Consider the following 27,154-nt stretch of genomic DNA (forward strand, 5'->3'; position numbering starts at 1 on the left):
AAATCCTAAATTTGATCTACCTTTTATGTTTGATCCCGTGGTCAATAGTTGATCACACAAGCCATGCTTTTATGTTGAGGTAGGTGATGCTTGTGTAAACATACATACCTATCTTGTACAGTAAATAAAATGAAAAAGTAAAAATAAAAAGAGTTTTTGTATCTTATTAGATCTCGGTTACAACAATAATGGAAATAGATGAATGGAGAAGGAGAAGGTAAAGATGTCAAAACGAGAGAAATAAAAATAAATAAATAAAATAAAATTTGGCAATAGCAACCATAAAAGCTACCTTCGGAAATAGAATTATACTCCATATATGCCAATAATTCTCAATAGTTTTAAGAGACACTACTTTCCAAGGTGATCACTCTACCCTTATCAGTTGTGAACATTCTCATACGAAGACCAAAGTTGTTCAAATGAGTGTCGCATTACTTACCAAAGTGAAAAAAAAATAGAGAAGAATATAGAACAAAAAATGGTAACGTTATTAACATATGGAACTAACCAAATTTTTGGATTTAGATCTCCTAGAGTTCTTGATCTGCCAAGAGTGGAAAAGAGATAGATGCATAAAATAGACCGCGTATCATTTATAGCTGTCCAAGTAAATTTCTCGTGCAACATTAAATACTCAATAACAAGTCATATGTCTATCCCTCTCCCACTCTAGGCCCCGGAGTCGAGAACTCTCAAGTCAAGAACTTCTCCCAAATTTTCACTATTACATTGGGAGTAACCTGCGAATGGAAAATAACATAATTTGTGAACCAGCTGACCACAACGGATTTACTATGACCAATATACAAAAGCAGAGAAGAAAATATGCAACATCCAACTAAGCGTTAAAATTATACAGTGAAACAGACAAGAAAAATAAAATCTTCCGAATCCTGGAAAGTATCCAATCATTCTGCCGATGGTGAAGACAATGAAAAGTTCAACAGGAAGCCAGCCACGATGCCAATAAGTGCCACAATGATTGCAAAAGTGAGTGAGAAGCCATGATCAGTTTTTTGAGGTCTTCGTCTCTTCAGCATGTCCTGTAAGATGAGAAAAATTAACTAGTACTCACAAGTCACAACTGTCAGTCAGCAGCTGAATATATCATAAATTTAAATTCCGGGAAAAGTAGATTATCTTGGTAGCCACACCTACATATTAAAGGGAAGATGAAAATAATTCCACCCAACATTCTAAGCATCAATAGGTGACAGGGACAGTCAAATGGTCGAACTCGTTCAAGGGATTTCAATATCGTAGTTATATGCTAATCAGAAAGATCATGGAATAAGCTATACAAGTGTTGATTTTCATTGTATCGTATGTTCTTACTTTTTTTTTTTATAAGTAATCAAGAAGTTTTATTCATAATAATAGGCAAAGCCCAAGTACACAGGATGAAAGTATTTTTCTTTAAAACATTGTTTTCTTGGGTGGGAGCTATTGTTTGTAATGGACTCAATGTCCATGACTTTCTTCTTTAGGACTGTAATACGAGTGAGGAAGGGAAGGAAATGAAGCTACATCCTAAGAGCAGGAAAGAGATTATTATACTATCTACTAGCAGCCAGATCCTATTGGTTAGAATATCCCCTAGCTTCCTCGGAGGGCCATCATAGATCAGAGCACTCACCTTATTCCACTACCAGCACAAGAAGCTGGTAGTGGAATGTCCTGGGCCGATTTAGAGAAAGAACTTTTCCTTTGCTGCAAGGCTGGGGAGAACCATTCGCTAAACTAGCATGCATAGGCAACGTTCTTGTATATGTCCCATATACCGGGCATTATTCTATTTCATGCTCAATTAAATTTTATTTATCGATTAAAAAAAAGTGTTGTTTGGTTCCAATTATTTTGCACATGGATACCAAAAAAAAAAATGGCCCCCATTTAACGAGGAAAATAACACAAGTTTTCAGCTGACTTTTTTGCAGTAATCATGTCGGTAAGGCATCTTGGGAGGTTTAAAAAAAAAAAAAAAGGCATCTTGGGAGGTGGCGTTATAGGTACTATGTACATTTACGCATGTACTGCCTCTCAGGAAGAATCTGAGATAATAACTTCATCACGATCATCATCAAACCACTAAGCCTAGTTTGTTTTCGCAGATGAGATGAAATAAGTTGAAATTAAAGTTAAAAGTTGAATAAAATATTGTTATAACATATTTTTTTAATATTATTTTTGTTTTGGGATTTAAAAAATTTGAATTTTTTATTTTTTTTTGTGTGGAAATTTGATAAAGTTGTAATGATTAGATGAGATGAGTTGTGAAAACAAAAGAGGCCTAAATCATACTGGAAACCAATTGATCAAGGGGAAGACAGAGAGCACAAATACCAGTTCTTGTTTCAGTTGCTGTGTTTGTTGAACAGCTGCATCTCTTTCATCCTTCAGGCGCTGCACAGCCTGGTTCTGCATACAGAAGAAAAAGGAGGAAGAAAAATTAAAAGAAAAACTAGAGGGACTTAGTATCCACAAGGCAAAAGGAAGTAATCACCTTAATGAGAATGGTTTTTTTTTTTTTTTGGACGAGTAAGAGTAAATTTATTGATACGAATGAAATAGCTTAATGAGCATGTTAAGAGTTCGCAAACTGACAGCAGGTAACCACAGATACAAGAACAAAGGGATTCAACAAAACCATCTCATTTCTCAAAGAAGATCCATGAGCAGCAGTCACTTAGACAGACAAAATTGATTACCAAAAGGAGAATTGATAAAACAAATAAAACTACCTTTAAATGGTAACTAAGATATATAATGAGAGAGAGAGACAGAGAGACAGAAAGAGAGAAATGAGAGGAACTTCCAGCTGTTAACATCAGTGGTAATGGTAGGTTGACTTGGCGCATTTGATACAGGCATAACTATGTTGCTGAAAATGCTGGTGCTGGAAACTGGAAGGGAGTCCTCTTTTCTTTATTTTCTTTATTTCTTTTACAAGTTCAAATCATTCTAAGTACCTTTTTTTCATCCCTTCCATGTGTTTTCTCAACTTCAACCTTTTTGTGTTCCTAAAGATCTCATGCACTGATCATATGGCTACTATCAAAACACAACCAGGACATTTAGTAGTTGTGAGCTGAAACGCATATAAGACCACACATATTCTCACAAGCCAGACAAAAGAAAAATCAAAATCACGAATTCAATAGAACTTACAGAGTTAGCATCAGGACTTTGAGTAGATCCCGCTAATGCTTGATTTTCTGAGTTTGCATGGGCTGAGGCAGGGGAGATATACAGAACTCTAAGCTTGCATTCTTCTATTGCCCTTCCACTGTCCTTGTTAAACTGAATTCAATGGTAAACATCAACGTCCGAACATCAATGTTATTTCAAAGGGATATCATCAAGTTGGTCAAACGATGACATGGCTCTCAAAATCAACATTCTTACAGTATCTTGCGGAAGTTCATCAACATCAGTATGTGGAGGCACTATTGTACTCTGCAAGAGAAATTTATCTTTACACTGCATATCTGGAGGATATTCTTGCTGGGCTTGGAGAGTGACTGCAAATCAAGAAGCTAGTTTAAGGTACCATTAAAAATAAGAAAATCTTGTGCAACCATTGGAGAATACTTTAAACACAAATATTGTCCAGATAGCGGTAAGTGAATAAAGGCCCACTGTATTGAACTTGAAGTTTGGGAATGACTGCGCCAACCATAGAAGTGCGGTGGTTCAGGACTTTGTCTATTTGCAGACATCAATAAAGCCTTTTTCTTGCTAAGTTGGCCTGGATGGTAGTTTCAAACCAGGGCAGACCGCTGTTGCAAATTCTTAGAAGTAAATATGTTGGCAATACAGTTTTTCTAGAGAGACCAGGCTATACCAATGCATCAGACTATGATGTGGTTCAAAAAGGTGCATACATTCTTGTGGGTAATGGAAGAGATGTAGATGTGTTGAGAAATCCATAGATACCCAGGCAGGTTTCGAACAAGGGCAAGAGATTATATAAATGCATCTATTCCCTCAATGGTTGATGATTTGATCATGCAGAATGGCGGTCAATGGAATAAATAAAAACTTATAAATTTGGAGAATGGCTGTCAATGTAATAAAAACACGTAAAATTTTTTTTCTTAAAAACAAACTATTTTTTGAACAAAGCTCAACTGAAGGTACTCTGCAAATTCTCTTGCTTAGGTGGCAGATGAGAAAGGAAAGTTCAGAGTGGAATCTCCTCATTGGGTGGACAATGATGTTGCATTGTTATGGAGAATGACAACAGGAGGAAAATTCAGAGTGCTTGTTTGCATGAAAGACTCAAAATGCTATTATGGAGGATTGCAGCAGATGCCCTTCCTCTATGATCATAAGTTGTTTGTTGGTGCCACACAGAATCCTCTATATGCACCCTTTGTGAATTAGCAAATAATACACTCTCCACATATTCAATAATTGTATAGCTGCTAAAATGGGGTGGTATTTATTGGTGGGAATGGAGTCTTAGACTTTAGCAATTAGACTTTTGAAGCTGTATCTGGCTTAAAAGTGAACTATGATAAATCCGAGGTGGTGCCGATTGGGGAAGTCCAGAATGTCCAAGAGTTGGCAGGGATATTGGGTTGTAAGATAGCATCTCTTCCTATGATGTACCTGGGACTACCGTTGGGTATAAACTCGAGGACTTGCTCGATATGGGATACGGTGATTGAAAAAATAGAAAGGAGATTGGCAGGTTGGAAGAGAATGTACTTGTCAAAAGGGGGCCGGATCACGTTGATTAAGAGTACACTTTCTAACTTACCCACATATTTCTTATCCTTATTCCCTATACCGGCAAGTGTGGCTAGTAGAATTGAGAAGCTACAAAGAGATTTTATGTGGGGTGGTTTAGGAGAGGAATTTAAATTTCATTTAGTTAAGTGGGAAAAGGTCTGCCGTCCTATTTCCAGTGGCGGATTGGGTATCAGAAACTTGAGATTGTTCAATCGGGCGTTGCTTGGGAAATGGTTGTGGCGTTATACTAAAGAACCGGATGCCTTATGAAAAGTAGTGATTGAGAAGAAGTATGGTGGATTAGGGGAGGGTTGGTGTACTAGAGAAGTTAGAGGCACATATGGAGTGAGGCTATGGAAACATATAAGAAGAGGGTGGGAAGCATTTCATCATCATACTCGGCTTCAGCTGGGTACAGGGTCCAGGATCAGATTTCGGAAGGATGTTTGGTGTGGTAACAACGCCCTTCAAGATTTGTTTCCTCTACTTTTCCTAATTGCAAGTGATAAAGATGCTACAGTGGCAGAGCTTATGGGAAGAGTGGATGGGAGTACACACTGGAATATCAACTTCATCCGGGCAGCACAAGACTGGGAGGTGGAGAGTTTTGTAGACATGTATAGTCTGTTGTATTCTTGTCATCCGAATATCCAGCAGGAAGATGGGTTGTGGTGGACTCCTGTGGGGAGAGGGGTATTCACAGTTAGATCCTTTTATAAGGTTCTCACACAAGAACCTGAGACACAGTTTCCTTGGAGAAGGCTTTGGAAGAACAAGACTTCACCCAAAGCTTCCTTTTTTGTATGAAGAACATCCTTAGGTAAGATTCTCACTACAGATAATCTGAGAAAGAGGAGGATAATCATTATAGATTGGTGCTGCATGTGTAAAAGTGAGGGTGAGTCGGTGAATCATCTATTTTTACATTGTGAGGTTGCTAGGTCTCTCTGGTATGAGGTGCTTAATAGAATGGATCTAGCTTGGGTGATGCCAGAATCTGTGGCGGAAATGTTGGCAAGTTGGACCCCTATTAGAGGTGTGCAACAGATCAAAGCGGTTTGGAAAATGATTCCAAATTGTATCATGTGGTACTTGTGGAAGGAACGCAATGAGCAGACATTTGAAGACAAAGAGATATCTTTGGCGGAGCTTAAAGTTTTCTTTTTTAGGACTCTTTGTACTTTGGCTATTGCTGTGGACTTCAATTGCATTAACTTTCATGATTTCTTAGTTTCTAATGCGCCTACGTAGATAGGGCATAAAGACATTTGTAACTGGCACTTTGTTGCCTTTATTGAAATAATAATTCTTGTTTACCTATAAAAAAAAAAGAAGCAATTAGAGCAACATCAATCATGGAATTTAGCCAAAGTATTAAGCACCAGCCATCATCTTAGTGCGCTGGAAAAGTTTCCAAAGATGAGTTTACAACTTCACTCGTAGAGACCCTGGATATCATTTTTTTTTTATAAGTAAAAATATTATATATATAAAAAAGGAATAACCAAGTACACTGATGTATACAAGAAAACACCTTGCCCATTGACCCCAACCCAAAATACACTAAGCCCGACCCCAACCCCTTGTTTCCCGTAGAACTAAAACGCTACCCGAAAACCCAACCCCAACCTCTTATTTCCTCCTTTAGAACTAAAACTTCACAATGTCCTCCCTTTGGACTTCCCTCTAGTTGAGCTACCACTCTTAGTGTTGTAGTTGATTGCCCAATGAAGACGTTGTAACTCCCTGCTTTTCTTGAAACTTGATTTGGTTTCAAGCGCATGACTTGCCTCAATTATGCTTCATTTGTAACTCCCTGGATATCATTTGGAAGTTGAGAGATTAATTATGCTTCAAATACGTACAACAAATGTTGAGAAAGTATTGAAGAAAGTGAAGAGAGACTATAATGACCCAAGAAAAAGTCTAAGCCATATATGGGCTCATACTCCAAAAGTACAGATTAAGGTCCCATTTGGATGTTGAGATGAGTTGAGTTCTTTATGAATAGTAGTGTAACATCTCAATGGAAGACCTAAACCACATGGCCTATACTCCAAAAGGACTAGTCAATAATACAATTAAAGTCCCATTGAAACTTTATAAAGAGCAAGAACTTCTCATTCCCAAGCAATGTGGGATCCCATACACCACCTACTATTATCCATATCATATGGGGTATCACAATCTACCCCTCTTAAATTCTCGACGTCCTCGTCGGGCCTGTCCATTGTAGGTGGTACAGCTCAAGTCTCACATTTCTGGTTGGGATAGACTCTGATACCATTTGTAACGCCCCAATGGAAGGCCCAAACCACATGGCCTATACTCCAAAAAGACTAGTCAATGATACAATTAGAGCCCCATTGGAACCTTATAAAGAGCAAGAACTTCTCCTTCCCAAGCAATGTGGGATCTCATACACCACCTACCATTATCCATATCATATGAGGTATCACAAGTAGTGAGTTAAGATAGTGGAGTGAGTTTTATGGGATCCACCTAAGATGAGTTTAGATGTGTTTTGATGTTAAGATGAGTTTAGATATATTTATGGGAAGTTGAAAAAGTTGTGGGTCTCGCGTATAAAAATGTGTTGAGTTGAAAAAATGTTGTGAGTCTCACGTATAAAGAGGTTTTGAATTGAGATGAGTTTAGTAATCTGAGAGTTGAGTATTTGGAGATTAGACTTAGCTTAAAACTAGACTGAACTAAGTTGATCTCAATTCAATCCAAGTTCCAAACGGGGCCTAAGGTTACAATTGGAGCCCATTGAAAATCACTACAAACTGCAATAACTTCTCCCTCTCGCAAAATGTGGGATCTCATGCTATACTCAATCCGAGGTATTACAATTTTCTCCCTTTAAATTCCTAAAGAATTGTTAAGCCACTCCATCGTAGATGGCACGACTCAAATCCACACTTTTGGCTAGAGATTTGCTTTGCAACCATTTGCAACAACCCAAGGAAACCCGAAGACAAATTTGAGCTTATACTCCAAAAGGACTAGTTATGGTTACAATTGGAGCTACTTAGAATCATTATAAACAACAAGGACTTCTTTCTCTTACACAATGTGCAATACCATTCACTAACCTTCTATGCTCAATATGGGATATATAAAGTCTTTAAGGAATATAGCAAAAAGTTGTCATGGCGTAGCATGGCTCAAAGACCTAACAAAAGAGATGTTTGGAAGGCCCTTTCAAATCATTGGGCGAAGCTAAATTGTGACACAACCTTTAGAGCATACAAGGTTTTTCTAGCTATCTTTACAATAGATCACATGGGTAACGGAATAAGGGAATTATGGGCTAATGTTGTCTGGAATTGGCTGAGGCACGAACTTTGAGATGACCAACTCCATTGCCACTCCAAAGAATTGGTTTGAGGTAATCCATGAAAGAGATTCAGCTATTGTATTGCAATTATTGTACTGCATCACATCTCAAGTGACCAAATAAGAAAGAGAGAATTCTATTTGTGATATACAAAGATGGGCAACTACCACTCCAGATTGGACTCTTTCCTCAATTAGCAGAACAAGTAATGAAGCGGCCATAAGCTTCGTCATTGGATTTTTCACCCATGTTTAACAGGATCTCCTTGCTAGGGGTTCAATCGGTTCGGTTCAGTCCAATTTTGGACATATTTTGGAACTGAACCGGTCTAAGTTGGTTTTGGAATTCTAAGAACCGATGCAGACCGATTAATCCAAAAACTAAAACTTTCGACTTTTTCGGTTTTTGTCAGGTTCGGTTCAATTCAGTCTTATAGGTGTGATTCGGTTTTAGACTTTTTTGTTGAGCTAGTTGGTTTTTCTGACCCAAATGAATTTTTTTTTACCCCAAATATGATAGAGTCCAAAATATTGTTTTCAAAAACACCATGTATATAATCACAAAAAAATGTGTAAAAATGTACTTATAAAAAATGTATGTATCATATATATATCAAAAGTGTACTCTTATACTATATTATATATGTGAGTATCTAACTTAATATATAAGGAGAAATAATAACATATTAATAATATAATACTAATACTCATGTTTAAGAGTAAGTTTATATCAAGAACACATAAATAATACGAATTTTATAATATGTATAAGATATATAGCATATAATATATATAATATAAACAAAATTTAAAAAAAAAAATCAGGTTTGGTTCGGTCCAATTCAGTTTTCAAACCATGAAAACCAAGACCGAACCGATTTTCAATTGGTTTCAATTCCTAGGAACCGAAACTGACCTAAGCGGTGTTTGGTTCAGTTCAATCGGTTTTTTGGTTTTTTATCTATATGTAAGATTCATGCTTGGTGGATTGTAATTAGTTTTCCTATCGCCTTGTTAGTTAATCATTTCCACCAAAAAATAAAAGTACTCGGTAATAGTACACGATCAAGTGGCATATGATTGATCAATCCCAGCCAGAACATTTGATCAATCAAAAGCTACCCCCGGCATTTACAATATTTCACTGAATGCTTATTTATTCTCCAATCACTAGATTCACTACTTTGCTCATGTGACCGTGTCTATATGTTCTGCAGTTTGCCCCAGCTATATATTCATAGATTATCAAAAGGTCGCCACTTGAAAGAGGAAAAAGAAAAAGGAAAAACAAACCTATCAAAAGTTTTACAAGATATTGTAAGGCACCTCTTATGAAACATGAGTCCCAAGGCTGAATAACGCCAGTGTTGGGCCGCACAAAGTACTTTTTAGGTGAAGTGGTTTTAACCTGGCAAGAAACAGATGGGGGAACATTCGAGTCACACGTATTAGTAATTTGGAATGGCTTGACAAATGCATATCAAGTAAAAAATAAAATGTTTGTGTACGGTAACAGAGATGGCACCTTAAAAGCAACATGATGTTCTGTTTTGTTCACAACTTTAAGATCACAGTAGCATTGCTTTTCCAGCTCAACTGATTAATTGAATCCCAAAATCATAAGTCCATATGAACTTCTTAAAGAAAATGATATTACAAAAATCACATAAGCAGAAGACACTCAAAGTATATTACAGAAACCAAACAGTTTCCTCCGCATCCATGTGGACCATATCCATATAAAAATCCATGGGTCGAAGTTCATCACTTGTCCCCTTCCTTCTCATTTCGAAATTCATGTCTTCATATAATCAAACCACAGTTTCCAATGGAAAGAAGCCATAATTTCCTATCGTGACATTGTTAAATCTAAAATATAATGAACCGTACCCGAGTCTTGCCAGCCTAATCATTACAAAACAAGACCGCAAAGTTTGACCAACAAATACATCACAGCAACGAAAAGGTACACATTTCCTAGCTCCCGACCTACCGTGGACATGGATAATTTAAATTCAAATCCATTCAAATGCATCAAAATCCAGACACATGCAAGAACAACAGAATTTTGAAAGAAATTATGATAAACAGAACATTTTCAAGGAAAATTTCTAGAGAGAGAGAGAGAGAGGTAAATATACATTGGAACTTGAGGTCGTCAGGTTGAACAGACACCAAATGATTGCCGCTGCCGCCACCACCACCGTCGCTCATGATGAACTTAACAGACCAATGATCCCTAACACGACCCACTCAAACCCTAATAATACCTGCCCATTCAGACAATCCCCAGAGCATTCAGAGACACTCACAGAGAGAGAGAGAGAGAGAGAGAGAGAGAGAGAACTCGGAAGAATTGATTGGGGGCTGACTCACACGTGGTGTGGAAGGAATATGGGAACGCTGCGGATGGCTCGGTCCAAACTTATATCGCGGTGGATGGGTGGGGTTGTGGTTCCGAGATTTTTGGCCACCTTGATCGGACTCGCTCTCGAGGTGGTCCGAACCAGCCCCAGAAACACAGAAAGAGAGAGACAGCGAGAAACGACACGTGTCGAATAGCAGCGACGTCGACGTCCGGTTCAAGTGATAGAGCTTTGAGTCACCTGAGTATTATGCCTCTTTGGAGGTTGAGAGGAGACAATAAATTTATAAATAGTAATAAAATTATATGTAAATAGTAATAAATTAATTTGAATTAAAAAATTAAATAAAATAATTATATAATTAAAATATAAATTTTATTTTAAAATTTGAAAATTTTGAATTATTTTTTATGTTTTGTTTTAAAGTTTAGTAAAATTATAATAATTAGTTAATGGTTATATGAAAATTTGAAATTAAGAAAATAATTATATTTGATTGATATTTAAATGTTGAGATGATATGAAATGAGTTGAGACTATCCCATCATCCAAACAAGGGTAGACCGGAAGCCGGACCAACTTTCTTGCGTGTCACTATGAGAGCATTTTTATTAGTATTGTTTTAAAAAGATTAGAGCATTTCTTGTCTATATATTATTTTGCATTCTAAGTTTTATAATTAATGATAATTATGTTACCATGTGATGATTGAGATAATAAATTTGAAGATAAGTCATATAAATATACTTACTAATTTTTAGGATCTAGATTTGGAAAAATATATATCCATTCTCAGTCGGTATAAATTTCTCAACATCATTAAGCGATCAATAAAAACTATATGATCTCACAATGTATGTGTTGCTCTAAATTTAAATTATATAGTTTAGGTAGCAATTTTAAGAGAATCCAATTCATCCATACAAAAATTATAGAGTTTAGGCTGATTTCAATGGATGTAATGGATATAGAGATCAATGCTAAGTTTTAAGGCCTGTTTCGATAGTGAGATGAGATGAAATTATTTTAGATGAAAGTTAAAAGTTAAATAAAATATTATTATTATTTTATGATTTTAAAAAATTAAATTATTTATTATATTTTATATAAAAATTTAAAAAAATTATAATAATATAATGAGATAAAATAGAACCGTTTTTATATCGAACGAGACCTCAAAGCGCCGTTGCTTAAAATATTAAAGTTGAAAAGGTAAAATGCCTTGGTCCATAAAAGTAAAAGCTTGAGTGGAAAATGGATTTAACATGGCTTCTCATTATCCTATTTGTGTCTAAAATTTCTATTTTTTTAACGGTCAAGATTAACTTCTAAAGGTGGTGATGCTGCTAATTTACACATTAACTAATCTTTTTAGAATTATAATGTAAATATGGTCACATTTTTCTTACATCAATTGTGTAAAGATATTTTTTAGGTAGAAACTAGAAAGAACACATTTTGTATTGCTCTTTATTCTTGAAATTGATAATCTGAAGTGATATATAAAACAACCGGGTCCAGTGAATGTGCCCATTTTTTATGTACTGGCCCCCCAAATTTTAAAAATAAAAAAATAAAAAAATCACCTAATTGTGTTTTCATAATTCTATACTTAGAAAATGGCCCCCAAAAATTTTTATAATTTCAACATGCTCTCCAAAATTTTTTAAAATTTCTATATACATATAAATGCCTATCCAATTTATTTTTCGTATAGTCCCAAAATTTTGTATAATTTCTATATACTATCTATTAAATTAAATTAAAGTTAAGTTTATGAGAAATAATAAACTTATTAATTTGTATCCCAAAGTCTTTTAATGTGGAACTCAATTTGAAATAAATTCAAGAAAAATATTTAAATTTGATTATTTATATGAAAAATAGTTGATAAGTTTCATTCCCTATATTTCATTAAGTAAGAAAAAAATTTATTTAAGTTCTCAATTCTATCATTATATCCCTAATGTGATACCAAACTATCTAGATTTTACATTAAACTTGATAAACTAACTTACATCGTATAATAAAAAATAATAATAATAGATGAATATAATCACATGAAATATTATTTTCAGAAATCTGAAAACAGATGTTAAGTTCGTGTATTTTGTAGAATTTTATGTATGCATGTATATAACAAATTATCGAGATCTAATTTTTATACATAGTTATGTTTTAGTGATTTTTCGTGAAATAAAAATTAAGACTTGTCTCTTTTTATCTTATATAAGCGTGTCATGTGTTGAAAAAGTTGACCCCCTCGAGAACATTTATGGTTCTGCCTATGTATACAGGACATATACAATAACGTTGCATGGACTGTTTTTCAATACTTTTCTTCATTGATCGGTTCTAATTGATTTCAATAAAATAATTAAGTTGGTTGAATGATAGCTACATTTATTCTAAACAAACCATCACGAGGGTTAGAAACTTACAACATTCATTTATATGATTAATTTTAAGCCATGATTTAATGGATCTGATTCACTCATTTTTGTTTCTCTCTTATAAAAACAAATCTATTCATTTCTTGATAGAAATCAGAAAGGAATAAGGAATAACTAAACTAAAATTATACTAGAAGTTCCACCTAGTAAACACCATCGTATTAATTTATTTTTTCCTTCTAATTTTTTTATGAATTTGGATATTCTTACATTACTTCGAAAAATGACATCAACATTAAGGAAATGGGAAATGAGTAATGAGTAATGATAAAGTCATAAGCCTTTATATGCAACTATTTTACGATTTTATTTTAAATGAATAATATTTTTTAAAATATAATTATAAGAATATTATTTTTTATAAAAATATTTTTAATTATAAAGTCATTGATACTTCCAAATTTGTTATCGTCCTCCCACAATTCCTTCTTAACTTTTCTTTTCCATCGCAAATTATACTTTAGATATAAGGTGGGAAACTCCACCATGCAAACTATTTTTTAATGATGTATATAGTATTACTCGTAAATTAATTTTATTTGGATAATTAGTGCAATATACTTGCCAAAGAACAAAAGATCTTATATAAACAGTAATTAACCAACGTTACCAATCCATTGGTACAATATTTCAACGGACAATGTTAGGATACAGTTGTGTTTGAGTAGTAAGGTGATCTCATATATTTTATGAATAATAGTAATAAAGTAATGATAAAATATTGAATAATAATAAAAAATAATAATAAAATAAAAAATTTATTAATAATCACTTCTTTAACTATTAAAAAAACAAAAAAAAAACAAAAAAAATATGAATTGACACATTTGATAGATATATTTGAAAGTCATACTATGATTTTACTAATTTGTATTAAAAATATTAGAGTGAGTTGAGATTTATCATGCACAATTCAATCCTATATGTTTTTTTAGAGATATTTATTATTTACAAAATATTTTATAAAAATAAATTTACAAAAATAATATATCAATAATTAGATTATACAATTTTTTATTTTGGACTAAATCTAAAATCTTACGTCAAACTATATCAATTTAAAAACTTATTTTTTAAAAAGTTTATTAAGAGAGGTAGCACTTTTCAATTATTAAATGGTATTAATATTTAAATTAACATAAATTTATATAATATGTTATATTTAATTATAATAAGAATAATTTTACATAAAAAATAATTAAAATATTTATCTTTTGGACGAGTCGATGTAAAAGTAGTCGTGTCGGTTCGGTTTTTCGTTAATCATCTATCCGCTGGCCGACCCGATTCTGTACGAGCAGGTGCCTACACGTGTGGGACGGATAGAACCAGATAAGGCTCGGTACCCTCTTCGGTCCTATCCCTCTCAACTGAGTCGGAACGCAGTGACGGCACCCTTCCATGTCCACTGCTCAGTAATTCTCTCCCATTTCTCTCTTTCGTTCCAGTCATGGCCTCCAAACTTCTTCCTCAGGTACTCTCTCACTCTCTCTCTCTCTCTCTCTCTCTCATTTTCTTCAATTTGATAATGATTTCAATGAACTCTATGAGTTTTTGTATGTAGGCTCTGATTATTACCCCAAGAAACCCTCACCAATGTCCCCAAAAGAACATGGGTTTTTCTACGCGTGTTTCCCGCCTTCCCTCCTCGTTCAAGTCTGGTGCTCGGACTTCCGTCTCTAGGGTTTCTTCGTTCTCGATTGGCTTGAATTTGAATCCCATGTTCTCGGTGGCACCCAAACGGGTTTTTTTTGTCAGAGCTGAATCAAATCCTGAAGCTGAAGGGGAAACCAATGCAGCAGCAGAGGTGACTGAGAATGTTGAAGATAAGGAAGAGGTTGATGTTGAAGAATCTACTCAAGTAGAGACTGAAGTTCAGTCTGAGGAAGCCAAGCCGCCTAGGAAGCCTCGAATTAAGCTCGGAGATATAATGGGGGTAAATCATTTAATGCCTTTTTTTTTTTGCCCCTTTATACCCCTCTCTTCGGTTCCTGACTTCATGCCAGAAACGGGAAAAGGGAAGAAATGGAACCTTAGATCTTCCGTCTACTTCAAAAGTTGTTTTTTTAATATAGTCTAATCTAAAACTTACTTGTAGTCGAGTGCACTAATTTTAGGCTCTGTTTAGTTTCTGAGATGAGAAGTTCCTTTTTGTTTTTAAAATGATAATTATAAAAGCATGCCGTTTTACCTAATTCTTGAAGAGGAGAGTGAGTTGAGTATCAACTGACTCTCTCGCGCCTTTCTTCAGCATGTTCGTGTTTGTCAATTCGGGACGGGGCAGTGGTTGCCTTTTTCATGAGCATAAAACAGTAGCTGAGAATGTCAACTGAATGTTTTCTGAAAATGGGTTATATGAAAAGAAATATGAAGTAAAGAATGGAGAAAAATAATTTTCAGAAACACCGCCACGAGTTTCTGAGGCCATCCATGAAAGGGAGGGGGGAGGAGGGAAGAATAGAAAGGTCCTTTCAAACTTTTTTTGGTGATCAACTGCTTAAGTGCTATCAATCATCTGTTACCGCAATTTTGATTTGGATCACCAAAGCAGATTTTGAACAAATTTTCATTTGGGGATCCACAAAGCTCATTACTGCGTTGTGAGTACTGAAAGGAAAAGGTTCAATTTGACTGAGATGTGTGTTTGAACAGCCTAGACAATGAGGGATACAGTCTTATTACCATTGCCATCAATGAACAGCCATTTGAAAGGGATTCTAGCTTCCATAATATAATTTATGCTATTTTCTGACCATATCTTAGACAAAAAGGTAGTTGGATACTAAAAGAAAAAGTTTCGACATTCTAAATTTTGGTTTTTTACTATCCTCACCTTCCCCCCATAGTTATTCTCTTTAGACAACCCACTGGTTTACTGTGATTTAGATGAAATGATCAAAATTATGCCGTTGAATGTGTAGATATTGAATACAAGGGCAGTTGAGGCTTCAGAGAAGGAGAGGCCAGTTCCAGACCTTAGAACTGGAGATATTGTGGAAATTAAATTGGTAAATGTTGTTATTACCTTTGTTGCTACTTATAAAAAAAAAATTGGTACTTTGGGCTTGGGCTAGGACTTTGTTAGGTTCATTTTCTTAGATGGGTTTATTGTTCCTTGTATCTATTTTTGCACCCCAACTGGGTGTCTTCTCTTGTATACATCTAGTGTACTTGGTTATGCCTATTGGTATTAATAAATTTTTACTTATAAAAGAAAATGGTAAATGTGTTTCTGATTCTTTTTTATTTTTTAGGTTTGTTTATTGTGTTTTAATGAAGTCCTTTCCTGATTTTTTGTTAATGTTATTCACTTCCAGGAAGTTCCTGAAAATAGGCGGAGGTTGTCTGTCTACAAAGGTATTATTATATCAAGACAAAATGCTGGTATTCACACAACAATTCGGATTCGGAGAATTATCGCTGGTGTAGGGGTTGAGATTGTTTTCCCTATGTAAGTACATCTATTTTATTGACTCATTGTTTGCTGAGGCTTATTTTGGCTAAAACTCTATTGCGAGAAATTCGATCAGAATAAGAATATTTATGAGTGGCTATGAAAAGAGGAGAAAAAATAATTAGTGAATAACTAATGAAACATACAACAAAATATTTGCAATATGATGTATAGTCATTGAGTTTTCACATCAGGGTGACTTTGGATTAGTACATCCTCCCAAGGTGTCACAAATGCTGGTAGCGTTTGCAACACTTGGAAATGTGAGACCTGAAAGTTATTGCATTCTATGTTGCTTTCAGTTACGGCAGTATATAACTGGTAATGAAGCCATATAATGGAATCCTAAATGCCCATATCCAAAGAAACATTATGCTAAAAAAACATCCAGGAAGTAAATAGGTTTTTATGCAATCTGTTGAATAGAAAATTATTGGAATTAGAGCATATCATGCTGGTATGGCATTATCCTGATGTTATATAGTCTGTTGGAATAGGAATGTATGGATGCAAATACTGGGTATGGGTAATGGTATGATGAAGTTATGTGGAGAAGAATTTGGAAAGGCATGTATGGGCTGTTAAATAATAATTTTTTTTCATTGAACTCTTGTATGTTTGTAAAGTTATACAGTGTAATAGTCTAATCATGCAAGCATATTGTACATGAAAACAGGTTACATATGGTATATAAAGAAGAAGCAAGGGTCTGAACTCATTAGTATAAAAAATGTACAAGGTTAAAGTATTAATAACAGATCTTATTAAGTGCTTCGCATACTAAAGGGAAGTGCATTTTGAAAAGCGTGCTTTTTTTTTTTGTGCTTCTAGGGGTGAGCTTAAAGCGCGAAAAGTGCATTTGTTGCATTTAATGAAAACAAACTTTATTTCAGTCCTTCAAGCACATGACTCTATAGCCTGGCACCATAAGTAACCGGATAATTAGAGACTCTAGGATTGCATTGTATTGGAGTATTTTTTTTAGTACACTCTTTTGGTCATGGCTATCAAATATAATGGTTGTGTATATTTTCGAAGCCACGAGAGAAGTATAAAATTTTTTATGTTCGAAATTTATATAATTAGTTGATCATTGCTCGGTTTGGATTAAGAGGGGCTCTCAATTCATCTCATCTTATCATTACAAATTTTACAAATTTCTACACAAAATATAACAATCAATTCAATTTTTTCAAATCTCAAAATAATAATAATATTCTAATAATATTTTATTCAACTTTAATCTCTACTCATCTCTTTCTACTCACTATTTAAATTTAACCTTAGTTGTCATGTTGCATAATACTCAAAAGAGTTATTGCTTGGGGAATGAGATCAGAATTTTGTGAATAGTAGTAAGATAATTTGTGAATGGTAGTGAGATAGTTTGAGTTAAGTATTTATTGGGTTTTGGGAAATAATAGAGAAAAAGTTGAATAAAAAAATGTTCTAAAGTTAAAATATTGTTAGAATATAATTTTTTAATATTAGTTTTGTTTTGGGATCTGAAAATGTTGAATTGTTTTTTGTTTGGAAGTTTGGGAAAGTTGTAATGATTAGTTTTAAAGTGTTTGTGATTGAATATTTTTTGGAAGGAAATAAGATGGGATGAGATGGGATAAGATGAAATGGAATGAGATGAAAATTGTTTCCAAACATCCCCTATAATATGCTAAATATATCATTACATTTGTCTTTTTAAAACCTTTTTTTATTATGTTTCTTGTAACTCTAATTCCGTTGTGTGTACTGTATGAACTTGATGCAGCCTGATTTGTGCTTTATCATTGTTTTGTTGCAGTTACTCGCCAAATATCAAAGAAATCAAAGTATTAAAGCACAGGAAAGTCAGGAGGGCGAGGCTGTACTATCTGAGAGACAAGCTTCCAAGACTCTCCACTTTTAAATGAAGAACATCTGTGCAACTACTCTTTGTTTTCCCTTTCAGACTAATTTATTGAGTTTTGATCAGAAGTTGTATAACTTGCAGTAACCCATCCATTAATCCATTCTGTTGTAATATAATATCCGTTCAATGAAGAGGTCACCTATTTGCAACACCAACTTTATGCGTTGCAGGAAGAAGAAGAACACGCAATAATGGCGGTAGAAAAAAGGGAAGTGAATCCAATGAAATTCCTCAGTTCTCTAATCTCCCTTTCCAGCTATAATTTCCTTCATTTTTTTTAAAAAATTTATTTTCTATTTCCCTCATATATGTCGGTCGTCCCTAGCAACATACACTCACTAATAGTAAGAAAAGAAGGCCTAGCCATTAGATGTAAACTTGATCCAGGTGGCATTGAGTTTTAGATTCTCGACTCCTCACCATCAACCCGAAAACTCACGCCATTCTCATTTTATCTATTAACTCTTTTTTCCCATCTCCTAGGGCTAAGGTTTCACTCACTCTCTTTCTCTATGAGGCGTGGTTCTTATTTTAGGTCTCTCCGGGATTTAATCACTCTTCTCTCGTTTATTTCCTCTCTTCCTCGTGTCTTTCTTGGTTTCCATTGGGTTCCATCTCGTGTCTCTCTCTCAGATGATAATGGCCGAAGGTTCATTAGTGTGAGGGCTACACGTAAGGCGTTTGCTAAAAGTCAAGATAAAAGACTAGAAGCTAAGGTGGTCAACGCTGCCGTCGTTAGGGCCATGAGCTACCTGAAGCTGCACGAAATGCTCTATGACCATGGCGATGGGGTATGGAACCTGGCGTGGGATCTAGCCATTGGCGCCTCTGGATCTCCTCTCATATTCGTCGGCGAAAAGGCCCAACGAATCTGGGAGCTCACGCACAAGAAGAATGTCGTAGTTCAACTAGAGCTCTTCAGTACGACCATCCCTAACAAAGTCAACGAGACTCTCTCTATCATTCATAGAGGCATCGGCATGACCAAAGCATATTTGGGGACCAAAGATATCATCGAGGTGTTGCAGACTGGAGTGGGGGTGAGCATGATTGGTCAATTCGGTGGAGCTTATACCGGGAACACGAAGCACGATGACAATAAGCAGTGCCTTTAGCAATTTCAAAATATTGGTTCTGAAGTGGATAAGGATGAAAGAGAACCATTTCATTATGAAGGCTAGCTTGAAGAGGAGTCAGCACAATACAATATGCAGAGGGGAAGAGAAGGCCCGTACAATTTATTTCACTCGAGTGATTTGTTGGAAAGTTTCTGGAGCTCCGCTGGTTTTGGATCTCGTAGAAGTATGATGCCTAGTCCGATTGGAGACAGGGATTCGTTTGACGATCCTTCTTTCTCTTACCCCTTTGGAAGTTTGTTTGATTTTGGGATGTTTGTTTCTAGTGCTGCAGTCGGTGGGAAGGATCACACTAGTCAAGCATCGAGAATTGTAATAGGAGAATTAAACTCCGATGATGAAAAAAGAAATGAGAAAGGTGAAGGCATTGGTCCTGACAAAGACAATGATCATAAGAATCCTCCATCTAGCAAATAACCGTTTATCGAGCATCCAGATGATGATGATGATGAGAGTAAAAACCCGATTCAAAGGATTGACCGCAACAAGGTTGAAGGTGCACAACTTGTTACTTACTACCCAATAATAAGGTTGGAGATGATTAATTTTATTACAATCTTGATTTTGGAACTGTTCAATTTTTATTTGGACAAATTAAGTAATCTGTATGCTCATGTTGCGTTGGGATTGTATGGTAAGAATGGTTATTCGAGTTTTGTGCACGACTAGTTCGATAAAATGCTTATGTGAGATTTTATTTCTTGGGTGGGAACATATACTGTACTTAGGAACTTTAAATTACCTCCACTGGATGTTTCCATCGCATTTCTGCAAGCAACTCCAACGTTCGTCTTTCCTCCTTATGCTTCAGGCTTCAGACTATTTTAAACTTGACGATCTACTGACTACTGATGAAAAGGCCATCAGGATGAAAGTAAAACAATGCATGGAGCAAGAAATAGCTCCAATAATGGCAGAGTATTGGAAGAAGGCCAAGTTTTCGTTTCATGTTATTCCAAAATTGGGTGCCCTGAATATCGCAGGTGGCACAATCAAGGGCTATGGGTGTCTTGGTCTCTCCATTACTGCAAGTGCTGCTGTTTCAGCAGAGATTGCTAGAGTTGATGCAAGTTGTTCCACATTCATAACAGCGCAATTATCATCTCTAGCAATTGATATTGTTATGGCTCCTGGTGATGAGGTGAAAACAACAAATGGAGACACATTTTTGGGAGGAGACGATGTTGATAATGCGCTGTTGGAATACTTGGTAAGTGAATTCAAGGGAATTGAGGAGTCTGCAAAAGAGTTTTTTGACCAAATGGCCTCCCCATATGTTTTTTCTTTCAAGGCTATTTGCATGGGCCTGGTAGGACATGGGGTAAAAGATGAAAATTTTGATTGGGTCATTGATGATGAGCTGGAAGTTAATAATTTCCAATTATAAAGAAAGTGTGACAGCCAAACAGCACCTTATGGACAATGTACTTCTACGAGGGATGGTTTGTCACAGTTCCCGAATGAAGAACCTGGGTTATGGGCCCTAGGCTCGTTTAATTTCATTTACAATTTCAAATTCAGAATGTATTTGGACTATAAGATACCTAGTGGGCCTTAGTTTTATTTTCTTGTATGCTTTTAGTTGTGTTAGCCTAGATCCATGTAAGGGTCATCGGTCATCTTCCTTATGTATGAGCCAAGGGCTCTAGATTTCAGACATCCAAGAAATTAATGAAAATTCATATTTCTTTTCTCATATCATCTTCTTCCTTTCTTTAATCGAGGTGTTCCACTTGAAATGGGCAATTTCTATATATTTCTCTTTAAACAAATTGAGGTGTGTTACACAGAGATGCGAGAAGACCCGGAAGGGGGGAGATAGGAAAAAAAAAAAAAAAAAACTTCTAGATGCAAAAGCGGGATGCTCTTTCTTTACAATTTTGCCCCTCGAATCACATGTTTTTTGAATAGTTCACTAAATTATTTCAATTGATCAATTTAGAACCGACTCTAATTGATTTAGATCGATTCAAGCCTATCCAAAATTGTATTTATTTTTAAGTTGTTTAACAATTGATTTTTTTTAAAAAAAATTTCTCAGACCAAAATGATATAACCAAACATATATTAACTTCATCATTGTATTCAATAAGAATAACAAAAAAATTGAAAAATAAAATATGTAGTTCTTTATTTTTTTAATTGAACAAAAAATTAGGAGATAGATGAATATTTTGATTAAATTTGAAGTTGTGCATAAAATAACACATTTCTCATGTACTTATAACTTAATGATATTTATCTTCTTTGTATGTAATATAAAAAATTATCGACAATTGAAATTAAATATATAGATTACATATTTATTGAAACTATTTAGATTCTTATCATATTTTTATTGAAACTAGTTAATAAATTTATAGTTTATACTCATTTATACATTATATTAAATGTTTGAATTGCAATATATATGATTTTTAATGCTTTTTATTAACATTGAAATAACCAATTCAAAATTGTTATGAATTTATCTCTTAGATCACCTAATTCATTAAATTAATCCTTACTTGATTTTAGTTTTCGAATCTTACTTTTTACAACTTTTTATATAATTATGTTTTAATTTAAAGATATTTCTATAAAACATACTATTTTTATAAATTTCTTATAAAAATATTTCTCATTTAAAATAGAGATGCCTAGAGAATTATGAAAAATGTTACGTGTTAAAGAATTATGAAAACAAAAAATCTTTACAACCTCCTAACACTCCATACTCTATTTTTTTTTTAATTTTTATTATTTTTTTCTTTTATAAAATATTATTATATGAATAATGAATAAAAAAATTTGAAATAATTTAAAAAGAATAAACTCAAAAAAAAAATATTAAAAATAAAAAAAAATAAAAAAGTGTAAAATGTAGTAAAAATTGTGTAGTAAAACTGTTATGAAAAATGTTGTGTATCATTTTCCTTAAAAAAAAAATCTGCATTGATTAAAAAAAAAGGTAAAATTTGATGAGATTTTTTTTTGTTTTTTGGTTTTTGAGAAAAATTTGATGAGATTTTTACCATTATTTAATAATGACATCATGTGTAACACGTGTAGCGTAACCACGACATAGGTGGTATCCCGCGCCGTTTCTATGCTGTTCCCGATGCATGATGACTCATACTACTTCTGTAGTACCCCACCTAAGATCACGTCACGTGTTAACTCTTCCATTTTTCATAATAAATAAATAAATAATAGGAGTAATGTGGGCAGCATGCGTGAGTATAAAGCAACAAAAAGAGAGAAAAAAATTTGAACGGAAACGTCGGAAAGGACTTTCAAAATCCCCACAGTTGGCCACGCCTCGTCCCTCGCTCTTCCACGCTCCGTCCCTACACCCGCCTTCCTCGCTTTTCCTCTCGTTCACTCTTTCTCTCTCTCTCTCTACTTTGTCTCGGTTTCCTCGCCAATCCCACCGGTCAAACCGAATAAGGTTGCATTCTCTGGGTTCAGCTCTCTCTGGATGCATTTCTCCTTACTGGCCTGTTACGTAATTTAACTTCATTTTGTATCTGTTCCTGTTGATTTTGAATGTGCTATGAGGGGTTGTCATGATTGGTGAGGAATTTCGGGTTGTTCCTGGTGACTGGCTTGCAAAGAATATCTCGGAGTTCTGACACAATGAGAGGTACCCCACCTGGGATTTTGCTAATAAGAAGCATTAGAGGCAGGGATTGGTCCTTTGCTACCTATAGGTATTTTGTTTTGTTCATTACCTTCATTGCTTATGCTTGTTATCATGCTTCTCGAAAACCTACTAGCATAGTGAAGAGCGTTTTGTATCCTGACCCCAAAAGAATCCCGGGGCAGTATCCTTGGCCTATTGGCAAGTTTTTTATCAAGGAGAATTTTGTAGATAATGACATTAGCACGTTGAGATACAAGGGTTGGGCTCCATTTAATGAACCGGATGGACCGTCGAAATTGGGGGAGATTGATGTTGCATTCCTAGCATGTTATTCTTTGGGAATGTTTGTTGCCGGACATTTGGGCGATAGGTTGGACCTCCGGCTGTTTTTGGCGAATGGGATGATCGGCAGTGGCATTTTTGTTGGGTTATTTGGGATGGGATATTTTTGGAATGTGCATGCGTTTTGGTATTTTCTTGTAATGCAAATGGCTGCTGGGTTGTTTCAAGCAACGGGTTGGCCTTCGGTTGTTGCTGTTATTGGTAGTTGGTTTGGGAAGAGGAAGAGAGGTTTGATAATGGGTATTTGGAATGCGCATACTTCTGTTGGGAATATCACTGGGTCTCTTTTGGCTGCTAGTGTCTTGGACTATGGGTGGGGCTGGTCTTTTATAGTTCCAGGCGCATTTATCATTATGGGAGGGATAATGGTTTACTTGTTCTTGCCCGCTTACCCCGAGGATTTTGGGTTTACCTGCCTGCCTGGTGTAGCGTCGAATTTACAGGAAACGCCTAATGACGAAGAAGCTCAGATTACTAAAGGAAATGTGCCGCAAGGGGAAACAAATGTTGTCTCCCAACATGGGATGGTGAGGAGGAGAGGTGTCGGGCTTCTTGAAGCTTGTTTAATACCAGGAGTAATACCATTTGCACTGTGCCTTTTCTTCGCTAAGCTTGTGGCCTACACATTTCTGTACTGGCTACCATTTTATCTTAGTCAGACTGGTATTTTCTATACTCCCAGCTTTATTAATCAGCTTAATCAACATAGAAGTCTAAACTAATGTAACTTTTAAGTTCGTAACATTTTACATTGCTGTTTGGCTTGTCAGATAGCTTTCGAGTTTTGTTCCTGCATGGTATGTTCTTTCGGACTCTTGAGTAACAAGATTAGAGGAGATTTTAAGCAATTTTGGATAGCTAGAAGTAACAAGAACTGCTTACATAAAGGAGGTAAAAGAATAGCGTATGGTAACTTGCTGTGGGACCAGTATAAATAGTTCTTTATGCAGTCCCAAAATGACCTTCTCTATCAGAGGTGAATTGGTCTCATTTGCACAACAAGGATAATATATAAAGATAGTGTCTCCTAATCAATGGTTTCCAGTTGATTATAGAATTGCTATTTTAAATTGACATTAATAACTAGGAAATATAAATAAGTGCTATATTTTCAATAAAAAAAGGAGACTGATATGGTTGAAGTATCTTGTGTCTCCCTCCTTCTGCTCCTCCTTCTGCTCCTCTATGGTTTCATGTAATTACAGTTAATTCCATACAATCTGGGCAAAGTGACAGTCATTTTCAACAAAATAAAAGAGAAAAGTGATGTGATTGTACATTGATGTTGGTGTCATCTTCCTAATCTAAGTAGTGACCCAACTATATTCAGAAGGGAAAACTGCTTACAACTTATCTTCAAATTATATTTATATTTTTTAACAATTTGTACCTTTGTATGTGTGCCCGTGCGCACATATATATTTTTACCATAAGATAGCTTGAAAGATTAATCATGCAAACATGCTCATGAATCTTCATTTGAAGGCCTGTCACTTAATGATTTTAACAGATCTCAGGTTGACAGTTCAAAAACATTCTGTACCTTATTGTGAGTCCCCCTAACTAGATTATTCCTGTTTGCACCCATTGTTGATTTATCGTAAGAATAGAGGCAATATACCTTTGTACCACCCGATGGGTGAGGGTTCATGCATGTTCTGATAAAAATCGTCACTGTGAGGACCCATCAAGTATTTTTTGCCAATTCATTGTGTATTTTATGTGTGGATGGTAACCTCCATTAAAATTTAGAAAATTGATTTTGATACTGTTGATAAGTTGATGCATTATGAACATGGCTATCTGTAGTTGCACCATTTCTGTAAGGGTAGATTTTTGCACTTGTTGCCTGCTTCCAAGTACTTTAATGATTTCATTAAGCCATATACCGTGCCTTGAATCGTCTTTATGCATCTGCCATAATGTTTCTATGATTTGGCAGAAATTGGTGGAGAGTATGTTTCTGTGAAATCTGCTGGAAATCTATCCACCTTGTTTGATGTAGGTGGCATTGTTGGTGGAATCCTTGCTGGCTACATCTCTGATAAACTTGGTGCTAGGGCTACTACAGCTGCCAGCTTCGTGTATGCTGCAATTCCTTCAATGCTTTTGTATCGCAGATTCGGAAATGTTTCAGTGAATGTCAACATTGTACTTATGATGATAACTGGCTTGTTTATAAACGGGCCCTATGCACTCATCACCACTGCAGTTTCTGCGGACCTTGGCACCCACAGTTCCCTTAGAGGGGATTCTCGAGCATTGGCAACAGTGACTGCCATAATTGATGGCACTGGATCAGTTGGAGCAGCTCTTGGCCCTTTTCTTACTGGGTTCCTCTCAACAAAAGGATGGGATGCAGTATTTGTGATGCTAATGATTGGTGCTCTTATTGCGGGACTTCTTTTGTCGGGTTTGGTTATAGCTGAACTCTCTGAGAGAACTTGCAATCCAATGTCTCAATCCAGCGGCCAGCAAAGTCTTGGAGGTAAGACAGTTATTCCCTCCTTTTTTTGCCACCTACCTTTATACTTCTCTCTCTGAATCCAGTGCTGAATTCTGAATTTACTGAAATGCTAGCAATAGGGTAATTACTGGTTGTCTGTTTCTAAAATTGCCCCTAGCTTCCATGCATCTTACAACCAATGAATTTATTTATTTATTTTTGCCTACGTGGATTTGCCCTTTTCAAATTCTAAAATAAAAATAATATTAAAAAAATATATTCTAATAATATTTTATTCAACTTTTAACTTTAATATCAATTCATCTCATTTACAAAAACAAACGAGGCCGAGTATGTGGAGTGAAATCATCTTTCTACTCATTTCGATGAATGTTCAATCACTAGTCTTTGATGGTAGTTTGGACTGTTCATGGAATTGAATTGTTACCCTGTTCAAATATTATTTAAGAGATGACAAATATAGCTCACAATTCACAACTGAGATACTCCCTAGGAATTTCTGACACAATCATCTTGGCTTTGAAAAAGGGTTTTACGAAGTTTCGGATTCAGTCTATGGCCGTGGTTCTCAAAATCCACGATCAACTGCTGATATGCCATCTATTTTCACTTGTATCTAAGCCCCAGATTCCTCATCTTGAATCCCTCCTACACGTCTTGGTACCAGAACTGTGATGTCTCAGGCATGGACTAACAGGTGCTCTCTTCTTTTTGCAGATCATGTGACTCAACCACTGCTAAGGGATCGAAGGTGATAAATTTGGGTCTTAAGAAGCTTCATGTTGTTGATAACATCAAAGGAAAAGGCTCAATGCATAGGACTGGTATTTCATGTTTACTTCGATGAATAGTACGTACGGAGGCAGCACCTATGTATTTCCGAAGATTTTATCGCTTTGGTTGCATCTTGTACCACATGCACTCAATATCCTATTAGGGATTTGTGACTTGTGCGAATTGATTCACGTAGAGATTTTATAAAAGTGAACTCACGAATTAGCATAGCTTGAAGCTTGATGTGATACATTAGATTTACTTTGCAATAAAAAAAACATTACAATCCAATGTATAACATCAAGCTATGTTAATTTGTAAATTTTTTATAAAATCTCTATAGATAAAGCATTTCTCGCCCTGTAATGTACACAAACTACCCAGCAATGTATAGATTTTGTTTACTCGGCCCCTCAATGGGCTCTCCAAGCCAGTCTTCTCTCGGGATCTACCCCTAACCACTAAATGCTCAAGTTTTTGGACATAGCAATCTCAATAGTTGAGGTTAACCATTAGGGTAAGGCCTGGATTGATTTCACAAAATTT

General features: G+C 35.3%; 3 protein-coding genes and 1 pseudogene across 5 annotated transcripts; 3 read left to right on the forward strand and 1 right to left on the reverse strand.

The window, feature by feature from the left end:
• Positions 1-571: 571 nt before the first annotated feature.
• LOC108994382 (vesicle-associated protein 2-1-like) lies at positions 572-10,707 on the reverse strand. 2 transcript variants are annotated; one of them, XM_035694180.1, is made up of 8 exons: positions 10,459-10,707; positions 10,224-10,352; positions 9,608-9,678; positions 9,409-9,490; positions 3,409-3,524; positions 3,172-3,303; positions 2,347-2,421; positions 572-1,046 (listed from the first exon to the last, which is right to left on the reverse strand). In XM_035694180.1, exons 2-8 carry the CDS (start codon positions 10,294-10,296, stop codon positions 912-914), a joined length of 684 nt encoding a protein of 227 aa, XP_035550073.1. In that variant the 5' UTR covers positions 10,297-10,352; positions 10,459-10,707; the 3' UTR covers positions 572-911. The 2 variants fall into 2 exon arrangements, with proteins under 2 accessions (XP_035550073.1, XP_018825105.1); XM_018969560.2 differs by having other exon boundaries at positions 9,376-9,490.
• Positions 10,708-14,216: 3,509 nt separating this feature from the next.
• Positions 14,217-18,419, forward strand: LOC108994381 (50S ribosomal protein L19-1, chloroplastic-like). The gene is made up of 5 exons (XM_018969558.2): positions 14,217-14,375; positions 14,466-14,837; positions 15,823-15,909; positions 16,219-16,352; positions 18,157-18,419. Exons 1-5 carry the CDS (start codon positions 14,352-14,354, stop codon positions 18,263-18,265), a joined length of 726 nt encoding a protein of 241 aa, XP_018825103.1. The 5' UTR covers positions 14,217-14,351; the 3' UTR covers positions 18,266-18,419.
• A 1,043-nt stretch (positions 18,420-19,462) lies between these two features.
• Positions 19,463-20,105, forward strand: LOC118349481 (annotated as a pseudogene).
• A 2,547-nt stretch (positions 20,106-22,652) lies between these two features.
• LOC108994297 (putative glycerol-3-phosphate transporter 4) lies at positions 22,653-27,012 on the forward strand. 2 transcript variants are annotated; one of them, XM_018969435.2, is made up of 3 exons: positions 22,653-24,030; positions 25,310-25,855; positions 26,552-27,012. In XM_018969435.2, the coding sequence occupies exons 1-3, from the start codon at positions 23,019-23,021 to the stop codon at positions 26,587-26,589; spliced, it is 1,596 nt and encodes a 531-aa protein (XP_018824980.1). In that variant the 5' UTR covers positions 22,653-23,018; the 3' UTR covers positions 26,590-27,012. The 2 variants fall into 2 exon arrangements, with proteins under 2 accessions (XP_018824980.1, XP_018824981.1); XM_018969436.2 differs by having other exon boundaries at positions 22,668-24,030; positions 25,373-25,855.
• The last annotated feature ends 142 nt before the right edge of the window (positions 27,013-27,154 follow it).

Source organism: Juglans regia, chromosome 9 (assembly GCF_001411555.2).
Source record: "Juglans regia cultivar Chandler chromosome 9, Walnut 2.0, whole genome shotgun sequence".
Taxonomy (NCBI): domain Eukaryota; kingdom Viridiplantae; phylum Streptophyta; class Magnoliopsida; order Fagales; family Juglandaceae; genus Juglans; species Juglans regia.